The sequence below is a fragment of the Salvelinus namaycush genome, chromosome 25 (assembly GCF_016432855.1).
Source record: "Salvelinus namaycush isolate Seneca chromosome 25, SaNama_1.0, whole genome shotgun sequence".
Classification (NCBI taxonomy): domain Eukaryota; kingdom Metazoa; phylum Chordata; class Actinopteri; order Salmoniformes; family Salmonidae; genus Salvelinus; species Salvelinus namaycush.
In genome coordinates this window covers 5,752,716-5,774,045 of record NC_052331.1, presented here as the reverse complement: position 1 = coordinate 5,774,045, position 21,330 = coordinate 5,752,716, and the positions used below count along the sequence as shown (strand labels likewise).

General features: G+C 46.4%; 1 protein-coding gene across 1 annotated transcript in view; it reads left to right on the top strand.

Moving 5' to 3' along the window:
• The window catches only part of LOC120020150 (nuclear receptor coactivator 6-like), a 42,596-nt gene extending 21,657 nt beyond the window's left edge, over positions 1–20,939 (top strand). The window contains exons 6-19 of the mRNA XM_038963624.1: positions 10–113; positions 241–976; positions 1,221–1,364; positions 5,353–5,996; positions 6,115–6,692; positions 6,786–6,904; positions 6,995–7,353; positions 7,443–7,667; positions 7,795–10,858; positions 10,948–11,004; positions 12,314–12,344; positions 19,171–19,212; positions 19,720–19,853; positions 20,001–20,939. Coding sequence (XP_038819552.1) covers positions 10–113; positions 241–976; positions 1,221–1,364; positions 5,353–5,996; positions 6,115–6,692; positions 6,786–6,904; positions 6,995–7,353; positions 7,443–7,667; positions 7,795–10,858; positions 10,948–11,004; positions 12,314–12,344; positions 19,171–19,212; positions 19,720–19,853; positions 20,001–20,047 — 6,284 coding nt within the window. The 3' untranslated portion in view covers positions 20,048–20,939. The remainder of the gene's footprint in view (positions 1–9; positions 114–240; positions 977–1,220; positions 1,365–5,352; positions 5,997–6,114; positions 6,693–6,785; positions 6,905–6,994; positions 7,354–7,442; positions 7,668–7,794; positions 10,859–10,947; positions 11,005–12,313; positions 12,345–19,170; positions 19,213–19,719; positions 19,854–20,000) is intronic.
• Positions 20,940–21,330: the final 391 nt, after the last annotated feature.

Below are 21,330 nucleotides of genomic sequence, written 5' to 3'. Positions count from 1 at the left end.
TCCCTTCAGATGCGATGGGCCCAATGATGTCCTTGCAGCAGCAGCTTCAGCATCCCCAGGCTGGCCCCTACGGCCAAGGACCCATACCCCCCCAGGCAGCTCATCACATGCAGGTACACAATCACTAATGGAGCTCAACAATAACCATGCATTATAATCACTAACAATACTACCAATTAATGCAAGGATTACATGTATCAGGAGTTGACTGTATTTATGAAGGCTGTATTTTGACCACAGACCATGCAGGTGGGGAGGCAGCTCAACCCGGCTGCCCTCCATCAGCTGCAGCAACAGCAGCAGGCCCAGCAACAAGCCCAGCTCTCCCAGCTTGGTGGCCCCCGTCCCCCCTTCAACCCCTCTGGCCAGATGCCTGTACCATCCGGCTGGAACCAGCTCCCCACAGGGGTCCTCCAGCAGCCGCCAGCCCAGGGAGGACCCATGGGCTCAGCCTGGAGGAAGGCCCCTCCCCAAGCTCAGATGACTCAACGTCCCCCCTCCCTGGCTACGGTCCAGACCCCCAGCCACCCTCCACCTCCGTACCCGTTTGGTAGCCAACAGGCTGGCCAGGTGTTTAATGCTATGGTGCAGGGGCAGCTCCAGCAGCAGCCAGGGGCTGGTCAGTTTGCAGCCCCCCAGCCTAAAGGTCCCCAAGGTGTGCCTGGAGGGGTGGCAGGACCCCCTAGACCTCCACCACCTCTGCCTCCTTCAGCAGGGCCTCAGGGAAACCTCACAGCCAAGTCTCCTGGGTCTTCACCGTCCCTCTTCCAGCAGGGTTCTCCAGGGACTCCTCCCATGATGGGGCAGGGTCAGGCCCAGCTGGGCCCGAGACCTATGACCCCACAGGGTTTCCCTCAAGGGGTAGGCTCACCGGGCAGGGCGATACTGGGACAGCAGGGTAACATGCAGCAAGGGTTCATGGTAATGCCCCAAAATGGGCAGGCTGGACCTCCGATTCATCAAGGAGGAATGGGAGGTAAGAAATTGAATTACTGCAGATGACTACAAATGATGCATTCACTTTCACAGTGTATGTTTGTTAAATGGTCACAAATGATCTCCTGAAGCATTGCCTTATTAGTTAGAATTACTTATTAGTTAGTAACACAATTCATGCTGAAATCAAAGTAATATTCAGACAGTTACAGTGTATCCAGACTTACTATAATGACAATTTATGCTGGGTTAATGAAATTCCCAACGGTGGTGTTTGATCATAGGCATGCCCAATCGTCTGCCCATGGGGTTCCCTAACGTCCCAGGGAACCAGAACTTTGTCCAGGGTCAGGTGACTAGCGCTCCAGGAACCCCTGGGGGAGGAGCCAATCCCCAGCTCCAGAGCAGCCAGGTTATGGCACACACAGGTACAAGACAAAGAATAGATCAGCACAGTTAAAATTATACTTTGCAGCTACACTACATTTCAGAAGTTTGGGGTCACTTAGAAATTTGTTTTTGAAAGAAAAGCAAAAAAAATTGTCCATTTAAAATAACGTCAAATTGATCAGAAATACAGTGTAGACATTGTTAATGTTGTAAATGACTAATGTAGCTGGAAATGGCAGATTTATTATGGGATATCTACATAGGCGTACGGAGGCCCATTATCAGCAACCATCACTCCTGTGTTCCAATGACACGTTGTGTTAGTTTATAATTTTAAAAGGCTAATTGATCATTATAAAACCCTTTTGCAATTAGGTTAGCACAGCTGAATATTCTTGCTCTGATTAAAGAAGCAATAAAACTGGCCTTCTTTAGACTAGTTGAGTATCTGGACCGTCAGCATTTGTGGGTTCGATTACAGGCTAAAAAAGGCCAGAAACAAAGACCTTTCTTATGAAACTCGTCAGTCTATTCTTGTTCTGAGAAATTAAGGCTATTCCACATGAGAAATTGCCAAGAAACTGAAGATCTTGTACAACGCTGTGTACTACTCCCTTCACAGAACAGCACAAACTGTCTCTAACCAGAATAGAAAGAGTGGGAGGCCCTGGTGCACAACTGAGCAAGAGGACAAGTACATTAGTGTCTAGTTTGAGAAACAAGACGCCTCACAAGTCCTCAACTGGCAGTTTCATTAAATGTACCCGGAAAACACCAGTCTCAACGTCAACAGTGAAGAGGCGACTCCGGGATGCTGACCTTCTAGGCAGAGTTGCAAAGAAAAAGCCATATCTCAGAGTCAGACTGGCCAATAAAAAGAACACAGACACTGGACAGAGGACGATTGGAAAAAAGCGTTATGGACAGACAAATCTAAGTTTGAGGATCACAAAGAAGAACATTTGTGAGACACAGAAAAAATGTAAAGATGCTGGAGGAGTGCTTGACGCCACCAAGCGTGGTGGAGGCAATGTGATGGTCTGGGGGAGATTTGGTGGTGGTAAAGTGGGAGATTTTTACAGGGTAAAAGGGATCTTGAAGAAGGAAGGCTATCACTCCATTTTTCAACGCCATGCCATACCCTGTGGACGGAGCTTAATTGGAGCCAATTTCCTCCTACAACAGAACAATGACTCAAAGCACAGCTCCAAACTATTGAATAACTATTTAGGGAAGAAGCAGTCAGCTGGTATTCTGTCTATAATGGAGTGACCAGCACAGTGACCGGATCTCAACCCTATTGAGCTGTTGTGGGAGCAGCTTGACCGTATGGTATGTAAGAAGTGCCCATCAGTCCAACTTGTGGGAGGTGCTTCAGGAAGCATGATTACCTCAACAAAATGACAATTAGAATTCCAAAGGTCTGGAAAACGGTAATTGCTGCCAATGGAGGATTCTTTGACGAAAGCACTTTGAAGGACAATTATTATTTCTAACCTTGTCAACGTCTTGACTATATTTCCTATTCATTTTGCAACTCATTTTATGTATGTTTTCATGGAAAACAAGGACATTTCTAAGTGACCACAAACTTCTGAACGGCAGTGTATCTACGAGAGAAAAAGTCCAAGCAGGGTCGTTCAGTTTGATTTCAATCACTTTTTGACTGCACACCGTTACATTTTTATTTGAATCTAAATTTTAACTTCCAATTACTACCACAAAGATGGCCTCCGGTCCGCACACTGTCGAATGTCAACTTAAATGGTCATGTCTATTCTATTATCTATATTTCTATGATTTTAATTTGGAAGATTGACAGTGTAATTTAAAACAACTGATATTTCATACAAGTCAACATTCTCCAACCATCTTTGTGGTACCGTTTGAAAGTTGAAATGTCAATGCTATTCCCATTTTAGTGCATTTATCAGCCAAAACTTGACACCCACCCTGTATTCAAGAGCATGCTTTGTCTCAACCGAGGGCGGGCACAACACAAACACCTCAGATTATGTAAAATGGGGTCTAAGCTGCAACGTATAATTGATGTTGAAGGTTTTTATATATACAGTTGAGGTCGGAAGTTTACATACACCTCAGACAAATACATTTCAACTCAGTTTTTCACAATTCCTGACATTTAATCTTAGTAGAAATGCCCTGTTTTAGGTCAGTTAGGATCACCACTTTATTTTAAGAATGTAAAATGTCAGCATAATAGTAGAGAATTATTTATTTCAGCTTGTATTTCTTTCATCACATTCCCAGTGGTTCAGAAGTTTACATACACTCAATTAGTATTTGGTAGCATTGCCTTTAAATTGTTTAACTTGGGTCAAATGTTTCGGGTAGCCTTCCACAAGCTTCCCACAATAAGTTGGGGGAATTTTGGCCCATTCCTCCTGACAGAGCTGGTGTAACTGAGTCAGGTGTGTAGGTCTCCTTGCTCGCACACACTTTTTCAGTTCTGCCCACACATTTTCTATAGGATCAGGGCTTTGTGATGGCCACTCCAACACCTTGACTTTCTTGTCCTTAAGCCATTTTGCCGCAACTTTGAAAGTATGCTTGGGGTCATTGTCCATTTGGAAGACCCATTTGCAACCAATCTTTAACTTCCTGACTGATGTCTTGAGATGTTCCGTCAATATATCCACATCATTTTCCTTCCTTGTGTTGCCATCTATTTGTGAAGTGCACCAGTCCCTCCTGCAGCAAAGCACACCCACAACATGATGCTGCTACCCCCGTGCTTCACGGTTGGGATGGTGTTCTTCGGCTTGCAGGCCTCCCCCTTTTTCCTCCAAACATAACGATGGTCATTATGGCCAAACAGTTCTATTTTTGTTTCATCAGACCAGAGGACATTTCTCCAAAAAGTACGATCTTTGTCCTCATGTGCAGTTGCAAACCGTGGTCTGGCTTTTTATGGCGGTTTTGGAGCAGTGGCTTCTTCCTTGCTGAGCGGCCTTTCAGGTTATGTCGATATAGGACTCGTTTTACTGTGGATATAGATGCTTTTGTACCTGTTTCCTCCAGCATCTTCACAAGGTCCTTTGCTGTTGTTCTGGGATTGATTTGCACTTTTCGCACCAAAGTACGTTCATCTCTAGGAGACAGAACACGTCTCCTTCCTGAGTGGTATGACGGCTGCGTGGTCCCATGGTGTTTATACTTGCATACTAGTGTTTGTACAGATGAATGTGATACCTTCAGGCGTTTGGAAATTGCTCCCAAGAATGAACCAGACCCTTGGAGGTCTTGGCTGATTTCTTTAGATTTTCCCATGATGTCAAGCAAAGAGGCACTGAGTTTGAAGGTAGGCCTTGAAATACATCCACAGGTACACCTCCAATTGACTCAAATTATTTCAATTTGCCTATAAGAAGCTTCTAAAGCCATGATATCATTTTCTGGAATATTCCAAGCTGTTTAAAGGCACAGTCAACTTCTGACCCACTGGAATTGTGATACAGTGAATTAATCTGTCTGTAAACAATTGTTGGACACATTACTTGTGTAAGGCACAAAGTAGATGTCCTAACCGACTTGCCAAAACTATAGTTTGTTAACAAGAAATTTGTGGAGTGGTTGAAAAACAAGTTTTAATGACTCCAACCTAAGTGTATGTAAACTTCCGACTTCAGCTGTGTGTATATATATATTTTTTTTTTTCTTCAAGAAATTATCCAATAGTTTGACAACCCTTTTTGTAAGCGTTTAAATTATATCAAACTCAATCGTTTTATCTTTTCCAGTGCTGAAGACATGGATGTCTAATGGTATGGTGGGGTATGCAAAAAGGGTAAACTTTGGGCACCTCTATCTCTTGAATGTTTTGGCATTCAGGTCCAAAAAGTTACTTTCTCACCACTGGGCGAGTATGTATGGAAAGTTTAGTTACAATCAAAATGGGTGTGGTCAAAAAGTGATTAAAATCAAATGGACTGACCCAGCAGACAATACAGTGATATGATTTAATCTGTATCAGGCCAACCTCAGTGTCTTGTGATCTGATTTCAGGAGCCCAGTCGTCAGCCTCCACCCCCAACAACATGCAAGGTCCGTCCCACTCCCAGCCCAATGTCATGGGCCTCCACAGTGGCATGGCCGGCCAGCCCCCAGGCACCACCCAAGGCCCCAGTATGGGCCAGCCCGGCCTCCAGACCCAGATGATGGGCCTCCAGGGCCAGCCTGTGTCCTCGTCCCCCAGCCAGATGGTCCAGGGTGGGGGTCCGGGGCAAACGGTCCTCTCCAGACCCCTCAACCCAGGGCAGAGAGGAGGCATGACCCCACCCAAGCAGCTGATGCCCCAGCAGGGCCAGGGGGTGATGCACAGCCAGGTGGTTGGAGGGCAGGGGCACCAGGCGATGCTCCTACAACAACAGCAGCAGCAACAACAGCAAAACTCCATGATGGAACAGATGCAACAGATGCAAGGAAACAAACAGGCGTTTGGGGTGAAAGGTCAGGCCGGGGTCATGCCAGGTCAGATGATGCGGGGTCCGTCTCCTAACGTGCCCGGTAACATGTCTCAGTTCCAGCAAGTTCAGGTGGGCCAACAGCAGCAGCAGCAGCAGCAAATGGCTCAGCTCCAACAACAGCAGCAGCAACACCAGCTACAACAACATCAACATCAACAGATGACCCAGCAGCAGACCCAACAGGTATTTCATTACTTAAAAAAATATATATATATTTGCATTGTGGCAATAGGTAGAAAACCCAATTTCCCTTCTGCGTAGGGAAATATCATTTCACTTGTTCATTCCTAAATTTGTTCAGGTCCCCATGGGTGGCAACCCCAACCAGGCCATGGGTATGCACAGTCAGATGAGACTCCCCAGTGGTCATCCTCTGGTCCAGCAGCAGCTCCAACAACAGAAACAACAACAAGCCATTCTACAACAGCAGCAACAACAGGCGACGCAGCAACACCCACACGCTCTCGGAGACCCCAGTGGCTGTACAGGCGACATGGGCAGTGTCCAACAGATGCTCCAGGACATGCAGGGTCAGCAACAGCAGCAAGGCATGACAGGAATTGGAGCGCCCCAACACATGCAGGTGGGCAACGGCCACTTCCCGGGTCACGGGATGAATTTCAATCCCCAGTTCGGGGGTCAAATGCCTATGAGTGGGTTGTGCGCTCAGGCAGGGGGTTTCCCAGTGAACAAGGACGTGACGCTGACCAGTCCTCTCCTGGTCAACCTGCTCCAGAGTGACATCTCGGCTAGTCAGTTTGGACCTGGGGGGAAGCAGGGGGCTGGAGGTCCTGGCCAGGCCAAACCCAAGAAGAAGAAACCACCACGCAAGAAGAAGCCCAAAGTAGGGGAGGGACAGCAGCCGATGGAGGGGCTAGGGTAAGAAGCTGAATTTTCTTGAAATCTTAACATACACAAAGTATTCGGTATTGGACATGGTTAGTCATTGAGGTATTATTTTCTTCTACCCAGGGGTCTGGATGTGGGTGTTGGCCTGGAGGACCCAGAGCTGCCAGCACTGAGTGGGGAACAGGGGGTGGGCATGGACCATTCTGGACCCAAACTTTCAGACTTCACCAACAGGCCTGCAGGTATGCAATGTTCATGATTCTTGGTTTTCTCACTCACACTTTTATCTTTTAGTCGAGTGGCTTCTTATCACTCCTTTTCTCTCATGTCAGGTTTCCCAGGTCAGCCTGGAGACCAGAGAGTCCTACAGCAGGTGCCTATGCAGTTCATGCAGCAGCATCAGCAACAGCAACAGCAAATGCAGCATATACAGCAGCAGCAGCATCAGCAGCAGCTGCAACAACAACAACAACAACAGCAGCAGCAGCTGCAGCAACAACAGCAGATGCAGCAACAGCAGCAACAGATGCAACAGCAGATGCAGGGAATGCAGGTTCCTCCAGGACAGCAGCAGGGGGTGGCTGGAGCTCTGGGTCAGACTCAAGGCCAGCCACAGATGCACCCTCATCAGCTACAACAACAACAAAAGCAGCAACAACCACACCATCAACAGCAGCAGCAGCAACAACAGGTACCATCGACTGCGTGTGTGTGTCGTCAAGACACATTTTCCATGTTAACTATGGATTATATAGCTAATTTGTTCCGGTTGTGTTATAGCAGCAGATGGTCATGAAGATGCAGCAGGAGCAGGCTAAAAACCGGATGCCCCTCCATCCAGGCGGGCAGAACCCCCCCAGGGGCATGATGAACCCCGGGGAGGCCCAGAGGATGCCTGGCACCCAGCAGGGCAACATGCCCGTCATGATCAACCTCCAGGGGCACGGAGGAGTGCCCCCCTCCCCAGACAAACCCAGAGGGATGCCCCTCATGGTCAACCCACAGGTTGGACACTATCTGATCGATGTTTGAATTATATTGAATTATATCATATGTATTGTTATTGTCTTGTTAATATTCTATGCCTGTTAATTCCCTGGGGTGTGTATATCATCTATCCCTACCTATGTAGATGGCTGGGGCAGCGCGGCGGATGTCTCACCCTGAGGCAGGGCCTGGTTCCCAAGGAACGGGGGCTGAGGAGACCCCTGGAGGGCCCCACTCCCTGCAGGACAGACCTGGAGGCCAGGAGATGGGGATGCAGTCTGGGAATGGAGCCCAACAGATGGTGGTGAACCAGGGCACAAACGCCCACATGATGAAGCAGGGCCCCAGCCCCTCGCCCATGCCCCAGCACCCTGGAGCCAGTCCCCAGCAACAGATGCCCCCTCAGCCCCTGCAGGGTGGCCCCATGCCTGGCCTCCACTTCCCTAATGTCCCCACAACTTCCCAGAGCTCCAGGCCCAAAACACCTAACCGGGCCAGTCCCAGGCCCTACCACCACCCTCTCACACCTACCAACCGTCCTCCCAGCACTGAGCCCTCTGAGATCAACCTCTCCCCTGAGAGGCTGAACGCCTCCATCGCAGGCCTGTTTCCCCCCAAGATCAACATCCCTCTGCCCCCCAGGCAGCCCAACCTCAGCCGGGGCTTTGAACAGCAGGGTGGGCTCAACCCCACCACTCTCAAAGCCATAGGGCAGGCCCCTCCCAGCCTAACTATGTCCAGCAACAATGGAAGTGGTGGAGGTAACTCTAACAATGGTCAGCAGTCTTTCCCTACAGGCAGTGGAGCGGCCAACTTGGGCCAAGGGAAACAGGACAAGCAGTCTGGAGGAGGGCAGGCTAAAAGGGCCAGTCCCAGTAACAGCCGCAGATCCAGTCCTGCCTCCAGCCGCAAAGCCACTACCCCCAGCCCGGGGAGGCAAAAGGGGGCTAAGATTGCCCTAACCTCCCCTCACCAGCAACACATGGTCAACCCCCAGACAGGGCAGACCATGATGTTGAGCCCTACCCCAGTGCCTCCTAGCCCGGTCTCTCTCCCACTCGCGGTTGAGGTGGGCCTGGAGGCCCATCAGATCAAGAGCCCCTTCCAGGGGTTCCAGGATAACACAGCTGAGATGCCCAGGGAAGGGCAGGGAATGGCAGGTGTAGAGCAGCGGCAGATACCCCAGCCTTTGAGGGAGCTCTCCGCCCCCCGGATGGCTAGCCTTCGTGTCCCAACTCCTCAGGAGGCTAAAGCTGGGCTTGAGCGCACAATGGTAGCAGGGGAGAGGCAGCCTGTACAGATGGCTCCTCAGCAGGAGTTTGTATCTGTATATGAGGCCTCTCCTGCTCTTAGGGATGCTCCTACCTCCCTTAACCAGCTGCTGGATAACGCAGCCACCCCCAGCGTGCCTGCCAGGCCCACTCAGAGTGCTCCAGCTGGGGATACTGTCTGTAAGGAGAGCACTAAAGCCTCCATAGATCAAGAGAACCCATCCAGTGCTTTTCATAGCTCGGAAGTCGGGGCTACTGCTGTTGCTACTACTGGTGCTGCTGTGAACGAGCCAGAAGCTAAACCCAAGCCCAGCTCAACCCCCAGCCCCAAACTCCCAAATCCAGCCAGTAGTCCTAATCTGCAGCCTAAAGGAAGCCCCAATCTTAATGTTAATCACAGCCCTAGCCCCAATCTAAACCTGACTGCTAGCCCCAACCCTACTCTAAACCTTACTCCTAGTCTTCGTGTCAATGTGGGCGCTAGCCCCAACACAGCCACAGTCAGTCACAGTTGTCCCAGCCTCAACGTTTCCCCCAGCCCAAACCCTAACTCAAACCCTGCAGGTAGTCCCAAATTAATCCCCAGCCCTAAACCCCTGGCCAGTGTCTCCACAGTCCTGCAGATCCCTGCATCCTCTGCCACCATCTCCCCCAACCAGATAACCGTATTTGTCACCTCCAACCCTATCAGTTCCACCCCTCAGGCACCCCCAGCCATCGTCTCCACTATGGTGGCCATGCCCAATAAGAACATCAGACCACAGCAGCTCAGCCAGCAGACCACTGCCCCCCGGCCCCAATTCATTACCACGCCTGTGTTTATTAATACCGGTACCCCAATCTTCCAGGTCCCCGCTGCTTCTGTGGCCCCCAACACCACAATGGTGTCCCGGCCGATCACCATGGTAGGGCCCATACAGGTGTCCACCACTAATATCCAGCTCACCACCGCTCCAACCCAGGCCCAAGCCCCAGTCACAGGCTCTGCCTGGACCCAGGCTTCTGTGGTCAGTGTGGCCGGCACCCAGCCTGCCCGAACGCTAGTTGAGCAGGTCCAGATGGCCAGTAGACAGGCTTCCCCTGTCCCTGTTAGTAACTTGCCTCCTCCCCAGCAGCAAAGCCTTACCACTCCCAAGCCAGAGACCTCTGGTGAGGCGCTCACCGGACATAAATCTAGCCCGCCAGTTGGGCAGCCTTCCCGCCGTCAAAGCCCCTATCCCACGGCCTCTACGTTTGCCTCGTCTCCCTTCCAGCAGCCCCTAGGGCCCCCTTTTCCATGCTCCCCCTCCTTGGCTGCCCAGGGCAAGCCTTTCCAGGCTCCTGGCTCTGCACCAGTGAGCACTCCACCAGATTCCCAGCAGGTTTCTAAGGAACGGTCAGCCCAGACTTTAGGGGGGGCTTACCAGCACCAGACAGGTCTGAACGCTGGGGGTGTGCCCATTCATACATCCCCTGCATCTCTCACCCAGACTGAGGCCACAGTGTCTGGAGCACAGACTCAGACTAGTTCTGCTGCTGCTCAGAAAGTCACCACTCCTCCTCCCGTATCAGCTCCAACTCCTGTTCATGCTCAACCTGCTACACCAGCCCAGTCCCCTGTTCCTGCCCCAGCCGCTAAACCTACCACCCCTCCGCCAGTCTCAGTCCCTGTCACCACCCCAATCACTACTACTGCCCCTGTTCCTACCACTGCTACATTTCTCCCTGATCCGGCTCCTCCTTCAGCCCCAGTCCCGATACCAAATCTGTCCCCATCTACATCTCCTGTTGTTGCCACCACTGGACCCTCCAACCCCCCCAGGGACTCCTCAGCCATATCTTCCCCAGTGGCCCTTACCCCTACTGTGGCTCAGCCTGTCCCCACAGCCATGGAGCCTCCAAGCCAGCCAGCTCCACCAGAGGCCACAGCACCTTCGGAGAATACCCAGATCACCCCAGGTACATATCAATCCATGATTGAGTAACGTATCCCCCACATATCGACCATTCATTGATAATAACAACCTTCACCATCTCCTTCCTCCCAGTGTCAATCCAACCTGAAGCTCTACAGCAAGAGGAGCCTTCTGCTACTGAAAAGACTGGTAAGTACTGTCACACTAACTGATCTATAACAAAATGGTGGATGCTCCGGACCCTAATGACATGGTAATGACATAATATGACTTGGTAACAGAGTATAAATGGAATATATGCAAAGATTGTGGTATATCTAGAGGGCACCATAAAATGTAACAACTACAGCATAGAAGGACAAGTTACACTACATTAACAAAAGTGTGCAGACACCTGCTCGTCGAACATCTCATTCCAAAATCATGGGCATTAATATGGAGTTGGTCCCCCCTTTGCTGCTATAACAGCCTCCACTCGTCTGGGAAGGCTTTCCACTAAGGTATTCGATGGGGTTGAGGTCAGGGCTCTGTGCAGGCCAGTCATGTTCTTCCAGACTGATCTTAACAAACCATTTTAGTATGGACCTCGCTTTGTGCATGCTGAAGTGAGATAGGGCCTTCCAACTTTGTGGCAACAGTTTGGGGAAGCACAGAATTGTCTAGAATGTCATTGTATGCAGGTAGCGTTCTCTTGGCATCCGCCAAACCCAGATTCGTCCATTGGACTCCCAGATGGTGAAACGTGATTCATCACTCCAGAGAACCCGTTTCCACTACTCCAGAGTTCAATGGCGACAAGCTTTACACCACTCCATTTGACGCATTGCATTGACAATGGTGATCTTAGGCTTCTGTGCAGCTGCTCGGCAATGGAAACCCATTTCATGATGCTCCAGACTAACAGTTCTTGTGCTGACGTTGCTTCCAGAGGCAGATTGTAACTCGGTAGTGAGTGTTGCAACCGGGGACAGACAATTTTTACGCACTTCTGCACTCGGCGGTCCCGTTCTGAGCTTGTGTGGCCTACCACTTCATGGCTGAGCCGTTGTTGCGCCTAGACATTTCTACTTCACAATAACAGCACTTACAGTTGACCAGGGCAGCTCTAGCAGGGCAGAAATTTGACAAACCTACTTGTTGGAAAGGTGGTATTGTATCACAGAGCCACATTGAAAGTCATTGAGCTCTTCAGTAAGGCCATTCTACTGCCAATGTTTGTATATGGAGATTATATGGCTGTGTGCTTGATTTTATTTACCTGTCAGCAACGTGTGTTGTATAGCCGAATCCACTAATTTGAAGCGGTGTCCACATACTTTTGTATATACAGTATTAAATAATGTTATAGTCTGGGACCAAATCTGAAAAATCTTGCTATGAGATACTTGTACAGCTCTGGGACCATACTTTTATATGATGCACTGTATGCCGTGAACATAACATGCAGCTTGCTGTGATATTTAGTAACTTTTTTGTTTGTCTTTTTTTACTTCTACAGCAGAAGAAGTTGCCACTGTAACTGAACAAGGGTGAGGTTCTCAAGACATATTTCAAACTAACAAAATGTCAGTATGAAAGAAATACTTGGCATGCCAGAGGTAATTATGTTATTCCATTGCCTGTAAAAGGTTACCATCAGTATTCTTTAAGTATTTGTTAGTAATTGGCCTAGTCTACAGTAAGTGCCATGTATATAAACAGAAATGCTTCGACATTTGTAACTACTGAAACTCAGGGAGTTCATTTGGTTGGCCAGGGCAAGGGGGGTACATGAGGAAAATCGATGAGCCACTTGGTACACTACATTACCAAAAGTATGTGGACACCTCGACGGTTCTGTTCTCTGAGCTTGTGTGGCCTACCTCTTTGCGGCTGAGCTGTTGTTGCGCCTAGAAGTTTCCACTTCACAATATTAGCACTTACAATTGACCGGGGCAGCTCTAGCAGGGCAGAAATGTGACGAACTGACTTGTTGGAAAGGTGGCATCCTATGACAGTGCCACTTCTACTATTTTCTGCAGCCACAGACGTCACTTCCTGTTGAACGTGGAACGGGAAAGAGCTCGGTTTTGTTTGTTTGGAAAGTTTGCTGTTTAAAGTATATTGGAAAGTTCTCGGTAGCTACCTAGCTTCTTATGTTGGATCCCGCGACGCAGTTGGCATCAGTTGCTGGGACTGCTTGTATCTTTCCAGTGATCCTGACGACCAAGGACGGGTCTGAGGAGCTATTTGGCGTCGCAGCTAGCCTAGCTGCTAGCTAGCTGGACATCAAGCTAGCGAGGTGTTCTTGAACGCAGCCTGCGACCCCGTTAGCCATTGTGGCTGGGACCGCGGATTGTCCCGGGTGTGTGGCTGTCTAGATCCCTGCTGTTTGTTGTTTTTAATCTTCCCCATGACCTGCCCTGTCTGGAACTGCGAGGAGTAACAGCCTAACATACGTTGCTAGCTACCATGACAAAGACCAAAGCCGGCGAGTGTACCGTTGAGGACAGTGCCATTGGTGTCTCTCTATCACGCGTGAATGATCTTTTAAACGAACAAAAAGAGACCTACAAGCAGTTGTTACAACAACAAGAAAATAGCTACAAGTTTTTTGTCCAAAAACTGGTGGATTCTACTAATAAAAGAATGGACGACGTGAAGAACAGTTTGCAGTTCTCGCAGGGTCAGCTCGACGAGTTGAAACAGGAGAACGGCAAGATGACAGCAATCTGTAAGTCATTGAGAGAGGACATCAGTTCTGTGTGTGAATCCATGATAACAATGACAGATAAATCAGACTATCTCGAGGGACAATCAAGGCGAAAACAACATGGTTGTGGACGGAATTGCAGAATCTCCACCTGAGACCTGGGTGGAGTCTTGAGGACAAAGTGAGGGAAATCATTTACAAAATAGCCTCCAATACCCTACTCAATAAATTGGATGCAGTCTATCACAGTGCCATTCGTTTTGTCACCAAAGCCCCATATACTACCCACCACTGTGACCTGTACGCTCTCGTTGGCTGGCCCTCGCTTCATACTCGTCGCCAAACCCACTGGCTCCAGGTCATCTACAAGACCCTGCTAGGTAAAGTCCCCCCTTATCTCAGCTTGCTGGTCACCATAGCAGCACCCACCTGTAGCACGTGCTCCAGCAGGTATATCTCTCTGGTCACCCCCAAAACCAATTCTTCCTTTGGCCGCCTCTCCTTCCAGTTCTCTGCTGCCAATGACTGGAACGAACTACAAAAATCTCAAACTGGAAACACTTATCTCCCTCACTAGCTTTAAGCACCAGCTGTCAGAGCAGCTCACAGATTACTGCACCTGTACATAGCCCATCTATAATTTAGCCCAAACAACTACCTCTTTCCCTACTGTATTTATTTATTTAGCTCCTTTGCACCCCATTATTTATATCTACTTTGCACATTCTTCCACTGCAAATCTACCATTCCAGTGTTTTACTTGCTATATTGTATTTACTTCGCCACCATGGCCTTTTTTGCCTTTACCTCCCTTATCTCACCTCATTTGCTCACATTGTATATAGACTTATTTTTCTACTGTATTATTGACTGTATGTTTGTTTTACTCCATGTGTAACTCTGTGTTGTTGTATGTGTCGAACTGCTTTGCTTTATCTTGGCCAGATCGCAATTGTAAATGAGAACTTGTTCTCAACTTGCCTACCTGGTTAAATAAAGGTGAAATAAATACAATTAAAATAAGGTTCATGAAATCAATAACTTGCTAACATCAGATAACATTCATATATTAGCCATTTCTGAGACTCACTTAGATAATTCATTTGATGAGACATCAGTAGCAATACAAGGATATAACATCTATATACGAGACAGAAATGCTTATGGGGAGGAGTTGCTGTATATATTCAGAGCCATATCCCTGTAATGCTTAGAGAAGATCTTATTAATCAACCTACCAGGGTGTTTACAAACACTACAGGAACAAGATCATCCACATGTATCAATCACATTTTTACTAATACTGTAGAACTTTGTTCTAGAGCTGTATCTGTACCTTGTGGATGTAATGATCACAATACAATGGCTATATCCAGGAAGCCAAAGTTCCGACAGCTGGGCCTACAATAGTGTATCAATAGTGTATTAGAAAAAATTGTGTGGACTAAATACAATGCTATTTCTCTGTAAACAAATGAACAACAGACTTTCAGCATGCTTATAGAGAAGGGCACTGCACCGACACAAATGACTGATGATTGGTTGCAAAAAATTGATACGATTGTGGGAGGTGTACTGTTAGATTTCAGTGCAGCCTTTGATATTATTGACCATAACCTGTTGTTGAAAAATGTACGTTATGGCTTTTCAACCTCTGCCATATTGTGGATCAGAGGGCTGATAGAAATGCTATGCATGCCAGTCTCTTTTGGCTAAGAGTTAAGGAGAGACTGACTGCATCACTTCTTCTTTTTATAATTAACAATGTGTTGAAAATCCCAAATTGTTTGCATAGTCAGCTTACACACAGCTCTGACACACACACACACTTACACCACCAGACATGCCACCAGGGGTCTTTTCACAGTCCCCAAATCCAAAACAAATTCAAGAAAGCGTACAGTATTTTTTAGGCCAATATTGCATGGAACTCCGTTCCATCTCATATTGCTCAAATAAACAGCAAACCTGGTTTAAAAAAACAGATAAAGCCCCCATGGCACAGTGCCTCTCCCCTATTTGACCTAGATAGTTTATATGTATGCATTGATATGTAGGCTACGTGTGCCTTTTAAAAAATGGATGTGGTTCTTCTCTAATGATGTCCTGTATTATGTCATTCTGTATGATGTTTTGTGTGGACCCCAGGAAGAGTAGCTGCTGCTTTTGCAACAGCTAATGGGCATCCTAATTAAATACCAAATACGTTGAAAGTCACTGAGCTCTTCAGTAAGGCCATTCTACTGCCAATGATTGTCTATGGAGATTGCATGGCTGTGTGCTCAATTTTATAAACCTGTCAGCAACAGGTGTGGCTGAAATAGTCTAATCCATTAATTTGAAGGGGTGTCCACATACCTTTTTTGTGTGTATATATACAGTATATCACAAAAGTGAGTACACCCCTCACATTTTTGTAAATATTTGAGTATATCTTTTCATGTGACAACACTGAAGAAATGACACTTTGCTACAATGTAAAGTAGTGCGTGTACAGCTTGTATAACAGTGTAAATTTGCTGTCCCCTCAAAATAACTCAACACACAGCCATTAATGTCTAAACCGCTGGCAACAAAAGTGAGTACACCCCTAAGTGAAAATGTCCAAATTGGGCCCAAAGTGTCAATATTTTGTGTGGCCACCATCATTTTCCAGCACTGCCTTAAAACCTTTAACGAGTCACCAACCCGGATCCGGGATCACCCCCCACTCCCCCCCACTGAGTAGCATAGCTAGCATAGCGTCACAAGTAAATTGTAGCATCTAAATATCATTAAATCACAAGTCCAAGACACCAGATGAAAGATACAGATCTTGTGAATAAAGCCACCATTTCAGATTTTTAAAATGTTTTACAGGGAAGACACAATATGTAAATCTATTAGCTAACCACGTTAGCATAAGACACAATTTTTTTACTCCAACAGTTTTTTCCTGCGTCAGTAGCTATCACTAATTCGACTAAATAAAAATATATATAGCCACTAACCAAGAAACAACTTCATAAGATGACAGTCTGATAACATATTTATGGTATAGCATAGTTTTTTTTGAAAAATGTGCATTTTTCAGGTATAAATCACAGTTCTACATTGCAGCTGCAATCTGAAATAGTGCTGACGCAGCCAGAACAATTACAGAGACCAACGTCATATAACTAATTACTTATCTTAAAACATTTCAGAAAAATACACAGCGTACAGATATTGAAAGCCCAACATCTGGTGAATCCAAACAATATTTCAGATTTATTAAATGTTTTATAGCGAAAACAAAATGTAGCGCTAAATTAGCATAGCCACGCCAGCCAGAACCAGCTGGGCGCCCGCGACCAGTTCACATGCACGACAGATATATGAAATAACATCGTAAATTGGGTCTTACTATTGCTGATCTTTCATCAGAATGTTGATCAATGTGTCCTTAGTCCTGATGAGTCGTTCAATCCATTCATAATGGCAACTTTCCCTCTTCATTTAGCATATGTACTGGTCGACTGGCCAAAGTAAAAAAAAGTCACAGAACGGAACACGGCAAAACTCCCGAAAAAATTCAAATAATCTGATTAAACTATATTGAAAAAACATACATTAAGATGATATGGTCACATGTATCAAACAAACTTCGAGACGGAGATAGTTTTCATCCGTAACGGCAGCAAAACAGTAGACAATCGCACCTCCAAATAGCGCGAGTCAGAGAACCGGAAGTTGTCGGTCACGCCAAAGAAATAGGTCTTATTTCACGTCAGTACAAGGTAAACAAAAAATTTCTCCTCTGACGTCCTCTTGACACCCAGAGGAAGACGAATGAAGTGTGTTTCGGGTCATAGGTGGCGTGACCATATATAGGCAGAGCGTTGAAGCGAGCATACACATCTTGCATTCTTCTTCTTGGTCAGGGAAAGTGCTGTCAAATGACTTCTGTTTAACTCAGAGACAAAATTGAAACGGTTTTAGAAACTATAGATTGTTTTCTATCCAATGGTATTAATTATATGCATATGTAAGAGCAATAATTGAATAAGAGGCAGTTTAATCTGTAGAGGAAATTATGCTAATGCGAAAACAGCACCCCCTATAGTGGCAAGAAGTGCCTTAACCCTCTTGGGCATGGAGTTCACCAGAGCTTCACAGGTTGCCACTGGAGTCCTCTTCCACTCCTCCATGACGACATCACGGAGCTGGTGGATGTTAGAGACCTTGCACTCCTCCACCTTCCGTTTGAGGATGCCCCACAGATGCTCAATAGGGTTTAGGTCTGGAGACATGCTTGGCCAGTCCATCACCTTTACCAAGGCAGTGGTCGTCTTGGAGGTGTGTTTGGGGTCGTTATCATGTTGGAATACTGCCCTGCGGCCCAGTCTCCAAAGGGAGGGGATCATGCTCTGCTTCAGTATGTCACAGTACATGTTGGCATTCATGGTTCCCTCAATGAACTGTAGCTCCCCAGTGCCGGCAGCACTCATGCCGCCCCAGACCATGACACTCCCACCACCATGCTTGACTGTAGGCAAGACACACTTGTCTTTGTACTCCTCACCTGGTTGCCGCCACACACGCTTGACACCATCTGAACCAAATAAGTTTATCTTGGTCTCATCAGACCACAGGACATGGTTCCAGTAATCCATGTCCTTAGTCTGCTTGTCTTCAGCAAACTGTTTGCGGGCTTTCTTGTGCATCATCTTTAGAAGAGGCTTCCTTCTGGGACGACAGCCATGCAGACCAATTTGATGCAGTGTACAGCGTATGGTCTGAGCACTGACAGGCTGACCCCCCACCCCATCAACCTCTGCAGCAATGCTGGCAGCACTCATACGTCTATTTCCCAAAGACAACCTCTGGATATGACGCTGAGCACGTGCACTCAACTTCTTTGGTCGACCATGGCGAGGCCTGTTCTGAGTGGAACCTGTCCAGTGAAACCGCTGTATGGTCTTGGCCACCGTGCTGCAGCTCAGTTTCAGGGTCTTGGCAATCTTCTTATAGCCCTGGCCATCTTTATGTAAAGCAACAATTCTTTTTATCAGATCCTCAGAGAGTTCTTTGCCATGAGGTTCCATGTTGAACTTCCAGTGACCAGTCAGTATGAGGGAGTGTGAGAGCGATGACACCAAATTTAACACACCTGCTCCCCATTCACACCTGAGACCTTGTAACACTAACGAGTCACATGACACCGGGGAGGGAAAATGGCTAATTGGGCCCAATTTGGACATTTTTACTTAGGGGTGTACTCACTTTTGTTGCCAGCGGTTTAGACATTAATGGCTGTGTGTTGAGTTATTTTGAGGGGACAGCAAATTTACACTGTTATACAAGCTGTACACTCACTACTTTACATTGTAGCAAAGTGTAATTTCTTCAGTGTTGTCACATGAAAAAATATACTCAAATATTTACAAAAATGTGAGGGGTGTACTCACTTTTGTGATATATAGTGCATGTATGCTTAGCATGTAAACTATATCCAAACGTCTTTTGACGACAAGTACTACCACTGCATAAGAACAACTGTACTAATTAAGTATGAATATGGCCATGTCTGATATTTTTCTTCTGGGGATGATTGTCACTAAGAGTATGTTGGGGGACTAAAACCATGTTTGTTAAGCATCATCACAGTTTAGTTGACTGCTGTTTTTCCACTTCTATCACAGATGGGCAAAGAAAAGAAAGACACACGTTAACTTAGTCTCAAGGTATGTATTTACACCTGAGCACTGCCAGGACGCACGCAGCAGCCCTGTCGTGTCCACCATTTTGTTATCTATCGGATACTATTTACGGTGAAGACGGACAGTATCTGTGGTAGACAGGCTCCCGAGTGGCGCAGCGGCTAAGGCACTGCATCTCAGTGCTTGAGGTGTCACTACAGACCCTGGTTCGATTCCAGGCTGTATCACAACCGGCCGTGATTTGGAGTCCCATAAGGGACAATTGGCCCAGTGTCGTCTGGGTTTGGCCGTGGTAGGCCATCATTGTAAATAAGAATTTGTTCTTAACTGACTTGCCTAGTTAAAGGTTAAATGAAAAAAATAGACGAGGAAAAACAGCCCACTCCGAAGCGATTTTCCCAACTTGAAGGAATAACTTTTACTGAGTAGCTACTGTAGTTTCTTCTTTTATCTTTGTAACTGACCTCCTGCTTTTCTTTTCTATCTCCTCTGTTGTGTCTCTGGCTCTGTTTTCTGTCGGGCATCTATCAGGGCTGCCGTGGAGAAGTCGAAGGGTCCTAGCAGACGGAGCTCGCGGGCCGACAAGGAGGTGGAGGAGGAGACTGTGGCAGACAGCATGCAGAGGAAGAGACCGGCCAGGCCTGGAACCAGTGCTACTGCTAAAGGTACACACGCATGCACGCACACTTCCCACTGATTTAGAGCACAAACACTCTCATACATAACTTACTCTTACATATAGTTTACGTCTTTATTGTAAAGGTATTTGTCTCATCAAACATGTCCCCCTCTCTCTCTCTGTGTCCTTTCAGAAACGGGTGCCAGCCCTACCCAGGCTAAGAGAAGGAAGTCTAAATGACCACTGTAGTGAAACCCTGTGAACTGTAACTGTAAATGTATTTTTCTTTGTCAATCATTCGATGAGCTTCTTTTCTCCAGGATTACTCATTTTTGATGGTGAAAATAACCATGTACAGATAATTGTTTGAAAAATAATTGTTGATGTTTTGTCCCTGCTATCATGTGAGGTTGTAACTAGGGTGTGTGTGTGTGTGTGTTTAATTAATTATGTGAAGACTGATAATAAAACTTGACTCAATTGTATAATTATGTTGTAAAACTTAATTACATTTTCTACTACTTTTTTGTCCTGTGATGAAATGGTTTAATGTGCTTTACTTCCAAAGTTGCACTGTGATATTCTGTGAAAGTTGGCTGCATGAATTGTTTCATATACCGTTTTAACATGGTTCAATGCAGTCACCTTTGCATTGCAGGCTGACAATTGAGTATTTACTGTAATTCAGAAAGTGACCCTATTTCTCATCGGTTTCCATGTTTCTAACGTGATCTTACCAGAAATCAGTGAATTACAACTGTTTTAGGGAAGAACCATGTAGGACAGTAGGCAACATTATTTTAATTAATTTGAATATGCACAGTTGCCAGAAATTCGGACCCAGTGCGCAACGATTCCAGTCTATCCAGACTACTCCATCAACCTCATCTTCTTACCTTGGGCATCTGTCTTGTGTATGCTTTACAAGCAAATTGACAATAAGCAGAGATCATGGTCAAAGAGACTCGCAGGTAGTGTTATTATGATAGGTTATTATGCTTTATGTTTTTTATATTTAATAGGCTAGATAGTTATTTGAATTGTTTTCATTGACTATATCATGATAAAATGTCATTTTTAATGTGTTTCCATGGATACAATCGATATGTAAATAAAGTTTCATTAGTTGTCATTCCAGAAGCAACTTTATTTCAAATGCGCTAGCGATCGCTGTGCTTTGTGTAGAATTGTTCTTATTTCCGTCTGAATCTTGACATTCTCCTTTCTACCGGCATACATTACATATTTGTATTTATTCTGTACAGTTTGCAGGTCAATTCTGGGCCTCGAGCCAATGGTAAATTGTCTTTTGATGTAGATTTATAATATTTATCATGGTTTTTATTTTGTTCCTCTCATCTTCATCCGTCTATTGTTCGTTTTTAAAGGACAGATGGCCCCCCAGAGAGTAAATCTGTGTTCAAATACCCATACTAACATACTGTATACTACATACTTAATGAGTATACTACATGCTATAAATTCATTTTAGGCTGCGTTCGTAAATTCACTCTGGCTATCTA